General features: G+C 40.6%; 1 protein-coding gene across 2 annotated transcripts in view; it reads right to left on the reverse strand.

Annotated features, from left to right (window-relative positions):
• The window catches only part of arel1 (apoptosis resistant E3 ubiquitin protein ligase 1), a 104235-nt gene that overhangs the window by 67415 nt on the left and 24659 nt on the right, over positions 1–12161 (reverse strand). For both annotated transcript variants that reach the window (XM_069916103.1, XM_069916104.1), the window contains exons 3-6: positions 8720–8930; positions 8557–8628; positions 6849–7075; positions 3319–3556 (exon numbers count right to left, since the gene is read on the reverse strand). In XM_069916103.1, coding sequence (XP_069772204.1) covers positions 3319–3556; positions 6849–7075; positions 8557–8628; positions 8720–8723 — 541 coding nt within the window. In that variant the 5' untranslated portion in view covers positions 8724–8930. The remainder of the gene's footprint in view (positions 1–3318; positions 3557–6848; positions 7076–8556; positions 8629–8719; positions 8931–12161) is intronic.

A 12161-nucleotide genomic window follows, 5' to 3' on the forward strand; every position in this document is an offset into this window, starting at 1 on the left:
CCTTTTAATTTTTAATTTAGATATACAGCACGATAACAGGCCATTTGGCCCACGTGTCCATGCCGCCCAATTAACCCACACTCCCAGTACGTACTGCTGGGCCGAAATGGCCTCATCCTCTCCTCATACTGCCCATCCCTGTTCCCATTAAAAGCGAAAATTAGAGGGCAAGTAATTCAGATCTACTTGCGGGTAACAGCGGTGGATAACCTCCTCCCAAATATATGGTGCAAATAAACCAGGAAATGGTGGAAATATTCAGGATAAAACTGTGGAGATAAAAGGTGGATCTATTGTATTGGTGAATGGCCTTCAATTAGAATGAAGGGCATATATCTAAAACATTAACACAATGTCTTCTTCCACAAGAGCTGCTTGACCCTCCAGAACATTTCCACTATTTTCAGCAACTGCGACATTTTGCTTTTTATTACTAATTTATGCAATCCTGAGGCATTGTTCTTTGCTATCATTTTTGCTTGGTGAGATTCACTCACTTACTGAAGTCCAGGTCTGAGGCCTTCAAGTCATGCAACCTGATCCAGTACAAGATATACAGTTCAAACCTCTGCAATGGCATCAAAGATGCCAAGAGCTAGTCCCAAATCAAGCCGGAGTCCCAGATGAGCTTCACTGATACCCAGAGACCATGGCAGAGCATGCATGCCACCACAGGTACAAAACAAACAGCACACCCCTCCCTGACGAGCTCAACGCTTCATATAGGAGGCCAGTGGCATTCACCACAACCTTAGGCACACGTACCCACGGTCACTGCCACAGATATCAGATTGGCCTTCCCGAGAGTGGTCAAATGGAAAGTAACTGGCCCAGTCAGAGTTCCTGGACGTAGACCACGATAGCACAGAAACAGGCACTTTGGCCCATTTAGTCTTTGCCAAACTATTTACTGCAACCAGTCCCATCTACCTACACCCTGACTGTAGCCCTTCATACCTCTCCCATCCATGTACCTGTCCAATCTCCTCTTAAGTGTCAAAATCAAGCCTGCATCCACCACCTCTGTTGGCAGTTTGTTCCACACTCTCAACACCCTCTGAGTGAAAAGGTTCCCCAAATGTTCCCCTGAAGCATTTCACCTTTCACCCTTAACCCATGTCCTCTAGTTCTGGTTTCACCCAATCACAGTGGAAAAAGTTGGTTTGCATTTATTATATTTATACACTTCATAATTTTGTATACCTCTATCAAATCTCCCCTCATTTACCAACACTGCAGGAAATAAAGTCTTAACCTTTTCAAATTTTCACTATTTAACAGCTCTTCAAGTTCCAGAAATATATTTGTAAATTTTCTCTGAACTCTTGCAATCTTATTGATATCTTTGGAAGGATGAAGCAGGGTAGGATAGTTATGTAATTTTCTGTAGTTATGTGATTAAAACTGCACACAATACTCCAAATTTAGACTCGCCAATGACTTATACAACTTCAACACAACAATCCTGTACTCAGTACTTTGATTTATGAAGGCCAATATGCCAAAAGGTCTCTTGAGAACACAATCTACCTGTTACACTACTTTCAAAGAATTGTGTATCTGTATTCGCAGATTGATATTCTGCCGCACTCTGCAGTTTCCTACGATTTACAGTGCACATCCTACCCCGCTTCATCCTTCCAAAGTACACCACCTCACATTTCTCTGCATTAAATTCAATCAGCCATTTGACAACCCATTTTTCTAGCTGGTCCAGATCCCACTACATGCTTTGAGAGACTTCCTCGCTGTTCACAAAAACCCCTAACCTGCAAACTTGCTGATCATTATTTAGTCTATTGATATAGATGTCAAACAACAATGGACCCAGCACTGATCCTGGAGGCACACCACTAGTCACAGGCCTCCAGTCAGAAAACTAATCCTTTACTACTATTCTCTGACTTCTAATGCCTAATCCAATATATTATCTCATCTTATATACCAAGGAGGACCTTTGCAAAGACCTTACATGTTGAGATCCTGTACAGGTATCTGGTGGGAGTATACACAGATATCTTCAGTCTCTCCCTGCTACAGGCATAAGTTCTTACGGTCTTAAAGAAGACCACTATGTTAAAGAAAAACCCAAGAATTGGGGCTTAATTACTTCAGTCTCGACAAAGGGCTCAAACAAAACATTGAATGGCCATTCTATCCACAGATGCTGCCTGACCCACTGAGTCCCTCCATCTTCTTTTTGTTCACTCAAGATTTCAATATCTGCAGTTTTAGTGTTTCTGTTATTGATCACCGCTGGGTGGCTCGGTCTTGCATTATCATGAAGTGCTTCCAGAGGCTGGTCAAGGTTGACATTAACTTCAGCTTGTCCTGATCCACTTCAATTCACCCAACACAACAATAGCTGCACAGCACATGCCATCTCTGTGCCCTCCACTCAGCCCAGGAACATCTGGCATGAAGGACACCCATGTCAGGCTACCAGGAGGCAAACAAGAAAATTTGCAGATGCTGGAGTCTCGTGCATATTCATTGATGGTGCCACCATTTTAGGCCTGATTTTGAACAATGATGCAAAGCAATATAGAAAGGAGATGAAGAGTCTTGTAACCAAGCCAACAACCTCTCCTTCAATGTCAAAAAGAATAAGGAGCTGGTAGTCGACTTCTAGAAGGGTACTGGGGCATATTTCCCCATGCACATCAATGGTGCTGTGGTGGAGGTAGTAGACAGCATAGTTCTTAAGGATAAATATCTCCAACAACCAGTTCTGATCCAAGAAAACACACTTCCTTAAATACTCGAGGAAATTCAGCACGTCCCATATCCCTCAACTTTTACAGAGGTACCATCAAAAGCATTCTGTTAGGGTGCATTGTTGTGCAGAACAGGAACTGCTATCTAAGATGACAAGAAATTGCAGTGTCGAACACAGCTCAGGCCACCACATAAACCAATCTTCTCTCCATCGACTCCATCAATATTTGCGGTTGCCTCAGAACAGCAGTGAACACATTGAAGGACTCCTCTCATCCAGTTATACTCTGTTCTCCCTCCTACCGCCAGGAAGATTCACACACACCAGAAATTCAAGGATGGTTTCTTTTCCACTGTTATCAGATTCCTGAATGAACCTCGCACGACTAAAATTATGTGGCCCTTGCTCCATTCTAACTGTAATTCTGGACTTGGTATTATGTTTTATTTGCTGTATTTGTGCATGGGTTGACTTGCTAGATCAATTTGCAAAATGAACCTCTTCACTGTAATCTTGAACTGAAGGGTGTCAGACCAACAGAGACAAAACGAATAGGTAAATCTAACCCCTAACAAAAACAGACACACATTTACACCTACCAGGTTGAAATGTTTTGTAGTATGGGCTGTAGGCAACATTCAGTCCTCCGAGTTTGACAATGACTTCGTACCTTCCTGCCTTCCTCACTGTGAAGCTCACCTTCACTACATTATTGTCCTGTGCCTGAAGCACTTCTTGTGTAATAGGAACATCTAACCCAAGTTCCATGTGCGAGATATGAATCCGTAAACCCACTGGGCGATGCGCAGGGAATGGCTGCCCATTCTTATAGAACAACTATACGGGGAAATAAGAAAAAAATATTTTCTCCAGTAAATATTATAATAATACTATTTGTACTTCCTATTGATGGCAAAAAGATAAAGCAAAACAAGAAATAAGTAATATTAGTTATATTTGATACAACTTAAAAGGGATTACAAAGATTAAAACAATTTTAATTTCAGAAACCTCAACAAATCATCCATTTTAATAATGAAGATGCAATTCGTGTCCTTATCAAAGTTTCAAAGACTTTCTCGTACAGTTTAATTTTTTTAAATAAATAAAAAATCCTCTTTTAAAGTGTACCTTGGTTGTGTACTGATCGCAGCTTGTGAAAAAGATCACAAGTTCAATTACAAGCTTACCCTGAGTAAAGCAATGTACACTTGGTTCAATGTTCTCAGATGGGAGACAGTGGAGAGATGATCTGTTCCTCCCATTGTTGAGAACATCATTCTAAAACCCGTGCTCGTGGGAAAAAAATTGAAGCTTGTGCCAATTATGCATTCTGTGGCAGAGTGATTATTTGTATTTTGAACACCATTCACCGCCTGCATTTAATCAAACTACCACTTCCATAATTAAGTGAAATAGTTTTCAGATTTAAATGATGTAAGGGAATGCTTTCTGCCTTTTAATCACTCTTGCTGCACCTCATTTAGGTTGTTAAGAGCATGAGCTCCCAGTTCGACCACTGTGAAAACTCCACAAGATTTAAAAAGAAAGAGAGAATCCAGACTGCATTTTCACTTTTGCTTCACCCACATTGAATAGTTCAGTTTTTGGTCAGTGCCTTCTTGGGGAGTGCATTGACGTGCAATTAAATCGAAGCTTCGACACCATCTGATGGGTATTTTGGCCAGATGCAAGGTCTTTGAGCAAAATTATTTGCTTTGTAATTCATTCTGCAAACATGCTACATAGCTGACATGCTGCATTGTGCTCTGTCAGAATTTCCATCGATATTGTATTACCGACAACAGAGTGACTTGGGAATATATTTCGAGACGGTTAACTGCACCTCGCAGTTTTAATTTAGTCGCACATGTAGTATTTCTTTCTTTTACCAGAAAGGAACAGATCATTCAGTCCATGCTGAACACAAAACACATTATTCTACTCCTTGCAAATTCGGGTGTCTATCCAGAAGCCTCTTAAATGCTACTTTCTTGTCTGCTACTACTACCACCCCAACGGCACATTCCAGGCACTTGCCAATTTGTGTAAAAATAAAACTTATGCACACCTCCTTTAAACTTCAACCCTCCGGCCAGCTCCAATGTACACTCTCTTGTACTTGCCATTTTTACCTGAAGAAGATGATCTTTTTGGACTGTTCTAGCTTGAAGGGTTTATGGAGTTTACACTCCACGTTTCCCATATACTTTCATTTATTGTGTCTTCCTTTGTTTCATTACACTTCCCCCAATATCCTATCTTGCACCTCTTAGGATTAAATGGACTTTGACTCTTCTGTGCCCATATGCCGAAGCAATCGATACTTCCCAGTGGTTCTACAGTTTTCATCTTCACAATGAAACACAAGGTCAATGTCAGCGCAATTTCAACCTTCTTTCTTGTAACCCTTGCATTCAAGCCTAAATTATTCATATATATTGCAAAGAAAAAAAAACAAGGAGTGCTGAACCCTCTATTTTCATGGTATTTGGTTGTCAGCATCTCTGAACCAGTGGTAGGTTCGATTCCATTGTTCCCCTGGAAAGGGAAGCATTAATGACTCTCCAAAATATCACACCAACTGAGCTGGGAAATATCTCACCTCATTATTCTTGCTGGGTCAAATGCCTCAACCTCCCCTACCTTGCAGGATAGCCGGAATGCCTTCACTAAACAAACTTCAGTGATTCAAGAAAGCAGCTCAAGTACAAAACTTCATTCAAATCAAATCCCGACAAGATACACAGAAGCTATCGCTGACGAAGGATTGTACCTCATGCATATTGTTAAACTGAGGCCAAATCTGCTCCTTCCAGTGGTTCAGTTGGTGATCAGGAAATAAATGATGGTGCACTCAATGTCCTGCAGTAGTGCTCTAGATATCGCAAACACAGGTCAACTATTCACACACTGCTGTGGTGGATCTTCTAGTGCAGGTGTGTCAAACTCAAATTCACAGAGGGCCAAAATTAAAAACTTGGACTAAGTCGTGGGCCAAACTAAATATTTATTGAAAAATTTCAACAACATCTGCATGTTTTCTCTTCTTTCAACATATGTAATGTTAAACTTTTTCTTATTACAATAAATGTTTAATAATAGTTTTGGTTAAACTCTTTCCAGAAGAAGCATTAACAAATGAGAAATAAAATATTCAATAAATAATATTTCTCTATAGCCTTTAAGCTCCTTTTAAATGTATTTTTTTCACAAGTCAAAAAAATAACAACTTGCTTCAATGAAAATCCAATCTTTCAACTATGAACAGTCCAAAGTTAACCAAAGAAAATATTAATCCAAGCTTAGCTTGCTACATTGTGATTTACTCTGATGCACCTGGGTCTAAACCAGATACTTGGCATATCTTCTTAGATGCAAGTTCATCAAACTCTGGGGTCAGAGTTTGCCTCCCACCTGTCTTGAAAGATCCTGTTTTCTGTCTTTCGTTTGGCCATTTTTCGTAAGGGGTTTATTACATGTGAGTTAGGCGACAGGTCGCAGATACTAATGAAAGTAAAGAGAGGAGGTGGGGGCAATTAGCGGGCTGACGGGCCTGTGCCAATGCATTTGCAAAGCATTCTGGGATTTGTAGTATTAGCTGTGCATGCGCTATACTGGCGCTGCGGCCAGCGGGCCAGCTCTAATACATATTTGATATGATCTTGCGGGCCAAATATAATTATATCATGGGCCAAATTTGGCCCGCGGGCCTGAGTTTGACATGTGTGTTCTAGTGCAATGTTATTTGGTTAATTATGTGAACTTTTAAAAACAATTTGAAAAGAACTGACAATGTGATGTACAGCTACAAGTTCAACTCACTTTACACCATTCAAAGATAGCCCAAATCAAAGTGCAGCAGTTTCAATAGACCCAGATTCACAACTGATCTATACAGGCATATTGCATCAAAACTTTACATCTGCATATATACTTGTATTTAAAATGCCTTGGTGTTTTTTTTTCATTCACAATAACCACTTTTCATTATAGATCTCCCCATTTACATCTGTAATATAAACTATTTATTTATCATTGCTAGCTCTAATTATACCCCTCAAGTATAAAACAATAAACTTAGGTTTTCCGCCCCTTTGAAAGGAAAATTTAAAATATTATTACGCACAAGTACTCTGAAGGTCAAGATGCGCCCTACTTCTTGAGGGTCCTTCCAATCCCAGGTGATTAGGCAAGACCTTGGATCCAGATAGTTCCCACGGACGTAGTCGTAGATGGTACGGTTCCCTTGCCTTCCTCGGTTGTCATTCTGAAGAAAGTTAATTACCCGTGCCACGAGCTCGTAAAGAAACTTCACAGTAAAGAAGAAAGCAATGATGGAAACTGCAATTCCACCTGCACAAGGATAGAGAAATCGTATACCACGTTGATGATAGCTCTCTGACCATTCCTTCAGCCACATCACTTATTTTCCCTGCAACTTATTCTCACTCTCACATGCCCATAAATCTGAGATTATCCTGCCCACATCTTTCACAAGCACACCTTTGGTCATGAGGGAGGAAACCGACTTGATCATAGGGATAACATGGAAGCTCTCCTCAAAAAGACATCAACAGTGCAATATGCAAAATCCTTTTGGCAGTGAGACTTCCAACCTCAATAATCAGTATCCCATCAAACAGTGCTGTTTAAAGGAATAAGCATTCAATTTACATTCTTCTTGCCACCTCAAATGCAACCTCTTTATTTTGCCTTGACTGCAATGAAAATAGAATATCCTGGAGCTGCTCCATGATTCAAGCAGCATCTGTGGACAGAGAAGCAGAGCGAAGCCCTCTCGACAAATGCTGCCTGATTGCGGAGTTTCTCCAGCGTTTTCAGTTTGAAAAAATCATTTTCAACATCTGCTTATTTTTGCTTTTCGATTGCCTTGAATACCATGCCAGCTGAAGTCAATCATTTTCAGCTTCCTAGCCCCAGGGTTATTCTAGAGGACTGCTGAACTCAGCCACTACTCAAAGTTTGCAGCTGACACCCATGCTCAAACAGAGAAGACTCCTTTACTTTCAGCCCTGGAACAGGTAGTCTGGGCATGGGGGTACACTCCCAATATGAAAGCTTAAAATTGGCACTCCCCGAGCGGTCAGTTCATCAATCCATACAATCTCAAGCAACCAGAAAATGTACTTATCCGACATCTACCAATCCCCATAGGTGGCGAAGACTGGGGATCTTCCCTCATAGACAATGTTCCTGGGGATACTATTGCTTACCCCTCCCAAGACTACAGCATCCATTCATTTTGCACCATTCACCCAGGCAACTGGAAGTGTTGCTTGATTTACAGAGTGTCCCCTCAGACAGTGGATTTAGAGATCACATCGGTGGGGCCGATTGCCAATGGCTGTGAGAACGTGCAACACATCAGCATTGCAATAGTGGAGTTAAAGAAGAAAATCCAGAGATGTTGGAGTCAATGAGCAGGAGAACCTCAGTAGATAATGCAGCATCCATAGGAAGTAAAAAAAAAACACATTTTGGGCCTGAGCCGTTCATTTGGAATAACTTTCTTTCAACTCCATTGCCAGGTTTCCATTGACAGCTCTATGGAAGCCAGAGTTGAAGTCAGGTTATTGGGCTTAGAGCAAGCAAAATCAATTTAATCAGAAAACAGGAATATCAGAAATTTCACACAAAAAAGGGAGCTTCTTAAACTGCAGTGAATGGAGGCAATTCGCATTCCAAACATGCACACAGAATTAGTTTCAGTCACCATGCTTGATTGACAACTCTTTTAAAAAGGTCTACATTCTATCAGACAGTTCAATTGCTCAGATTTAGAAAACCTTAGAAGAAATTCAAAATGCACTCACCAACGACGACAATCATTAGGTCTCTTCTTAAAGTGCAAAGTGTGATGCTAGAGGAAGAAAACACTGCTCCCACTGTGGGAAAGAGTCAAAATTAATGACACTAAATTGAGAAAATATGAAAAGTAGAATTTATTTTTAAATAAACCACTAAATTCTCACCTACCCATGGACCACTTTCAAATTCTGTGCCTTTGTGCTCAGTTGTGAACAAACTCAACTTTGTGCTCCCACTCCTGGTGCCCCTTGAAAGGTGTTGGGCCTTCCCACCAAACCTGTGCCAATCACCATGGAAGTAGCCCAGTTTGAGTACTATCTGTGACTCGCCGCCCAGCTGGAGGAGATCCGTCAGGTTGCTGTACCCTTGCGATTTCAACCTGTATGGAGAAACGGATAGTCAATGAACGTCCACGACAATGTGTCTGACATCAGATATAGAGTTATGGTCAGAGCACATACATGACATCTCATACAGGAGAGGCAGATTTACCACTTATTGGTTGTGCAAAAAAAATCTTTACACATGTAAACAAATGAAGAAATGTATACAGAGAAGGAAAAAAAAAAACACAATAAAGTGCAAAAGTAAGAGTTCTTAAATGAGTTCTTGATGGTGGATAGGTAGCTGTTCCTGAACCCAGTGGAGCGAGACTTGTGGCACCTCTAACCCTTTCCTGATGGTAGCAGTGAGAACAGAGCATGTGCTGAGTGGTGTGGATCCCTGATGATTGCTGCTACTCTCCGACTCCAGCATCCCTGTAGATGTTCTCATCGGTGGAGGGATTTGCCTGTGACGTCCTGGGCTGTATCCACCACTGTTTCCAGGGGTATTGTTGTCCCCATACCAGATCATGATGCAACCAGTCAGTACACTTTCCACCATACATATGTGGAAATTTGCCAAGGTTTCTGATGTCATAACAAACTTCTGCAAACTCCAGAGGAAACAGAGGCGCCGACGTGCTTTCTTAATGATCTAGAATGATTTGGAAAGGAAACCATTTAAGAGCATCGAGTGAGAACGTAGAGGATAAATGCAACAAAACCATCTCAAAACCTAATGCATTTATTATAAACTGTGGGCGCAATGGGTTGAGAAGGTGGTAGGAAATTAGGGCACATTTTCTCAATGTGTTGACGGCGGCTCCAGCTTTTAAATAAGGAAAAGGATGAACAACAGAGATGTAATAAAAAAGAACTATTACACAAAAAAGAGTAAAAAGTAAATTGCAAAACAATGAGCTAACCTAATTTTAGGAAAAGTTTTATTCAGTCTCGAGACACTGATAAACTGCCCAATTGTAAAACACGAAAGTGCACACACCATGGTTGAAGTAAAAACACAACGCTCGAGAAATAATTGTGCTACTATACCATTCAAGAGGCAAATGGGTAAACGGTTTCAAAGCAGACAGAAACAAAACAGAACTGTTTGAAAGCAGAAAATTAGAACAGAAAAGTCATTTTTTGCAGCCAAATAAATATACCTGCATTCTCAATCTACATGGAATAATGCTCATGGATACTAGAGCCTTGGGGAGGCCCTTTAGTCATCTGATAGACTGAACAAGTCTTGGAGAAAAGCTGTCATATGGAAAGAAAACCCATCTGAAAATGTTTATGGATTGGGAAGGAGGAGATTGAGGGTGAGGCAACAGGAGGGAAAAAAAAGTTATAAAACAACATTGCCCTTTTCCCTTTCTCCCAAGCATTGCCTGCTTCAATTTTATAACTAAAAAGCCATATAAACAGTATTTCTAAAATACGATTTCTATTTAATTATTAATCTTTTACACTTACTTTGACTCTTCAATATCCTTGGATGACGGAGAGAAAAAAATTGCCATCTATTTAGTCTCTCTAAATTGGTCAAGATAAGGCCACCTGATCAAATTGCTTCAACCTTCACTGTTCCAGCTTCACAAGTTTAAGTTCAAATTCATTATTATCATACAATTGTACAAGCTCTTTGTTCCTCGGTGTAAAAACATGCAAACTATATATAAACACAGAATATGAAGTACATACTTTAAAATATTTATTTATTTTTTGATAAATAGAGTCTCGGAGGGACTCTATGCTCACCCCCCTATAGTGTTTCTGCAAACCTTTTTTGGATCTTCACATCTTCTTTAAGAGAGGTAAGAAAAGAGTGGAGGAAGGATAGTGGTGATCTCTGAATAGAAGATCCACTTCAGAGACTTGACCCTCACTCAGTGGCTTACCATTCCTACCTTGAAATGTTCTGCAATGAAGTACTACATTAGAGTTATCACTGGGACTCGAATTGAATGGATAAATTGACAGCAAACTGCTGTACAAAGCACTTTCTGTGGACTTAATGGAAGGTAATTGGAGCATCTGCAATCAGTTTCAGAGTGGCCAAGTCAAGTCTGTCATTAACAGAGTCCTTTAAATCATAATGAAGTAAGTGAACTTGTTTCTATGCAAAAATAGTGGTTTGTGAAGCTTCCATTTGTGTCACACAGGCTGAAATTCACATTGCAGGGTGAACGTCACCATTAGATGCACGGTGGAAAACATCAGATGTGTGAATATAGTTGCAAATTACCGGTAAGTGCCTTGACCCATTTCACGATTGAAACAATTTTATCTGAAAATGATCATCAACAAGATTTAGACTGGGTAAAATTATTTTGGACATCATGTTAAAAGAGAAAACACAACATGGTCCAACTTTAAAAAAAACCAGATATTCCACTGTAATAGATCAAGTGCAGCACCAGATAAAACTTCCTTTGTTAATATTAAACAATATATTTTAAACTTTAAAAGGGACTAACAATTAGTTGGAAGGAAATTGCTCATTCAAGTACTCTCTTATCAGTTACCACATAGCCCAAATGCACTCTGTTGCACAGTACCGCTTGCACCTGAATCCAGCATAAGAGCACTCTTCTAAATCATTAATGTGCAGACATACGAAATAGGAGCATCAGATACATCAGATCCTTGGAGCAGCCCAGCCTTAAGTGCAACTGACCGAACTGCAATCACAACTCTGCGTTCCTGCTTATGTACTGCAATAAGTGCTTAGAATGAGGAATAAGACCGTAGATGGCTGGCATGCTTCACTGACCAATGAGCTGAACACCTTCTATGCCCCCTTCGAGGAGAACCCAATAGTGCCTATGAGACTCTCTTCGAAGGCTGAGGACCCGGTCTTTGAGGCCGACGTCAGAACATCATTGAAGAGGACCTGACGGCGTACCTGGCAGGGTATTGAGAATCTATGCCAACTAGCCGGAGGGTTCACGGACATTTTCAACCTCCTTTTGCTGCAGTCAGAGGTTCTCACCTACTTCAAAAGGGCATCAATCATCCTGGTACCCAAGAAGAGTAGAGTGAACTGCCTCAATGAATATTGCCCAATAGCACTAACATCTACTGTTTTGAAATACTTAGGAGGTTGGTCATGGCCAGAATTAACACATACCTAAGAAAAGGTTTGGACCCACCATAATTCACCCATCATCGCAATCGCTCCACAGCGGATACAATATCACTGGCCCTCCACTCAGCTCTGGATCACCTTGAAAGGAGCAACTCAAATATGATTGCTCTTTATAGATGACAGCTCAGCATTA

Source organism: Narcine bancroftii, chromosome 2 (assembly GCF_036971445.1).
Source record: "Narcine bancroftii isolate sNarBan1 chromosome 2, sNarBan1.hap1, whole genome shotgun sequence".
Lineage (NCBI taxonomy): Eukaryota > Metazoa > Chordata > Chondrichthyes > Torpediniformes > Narcinidae > Narcine > Narcine bancroftii.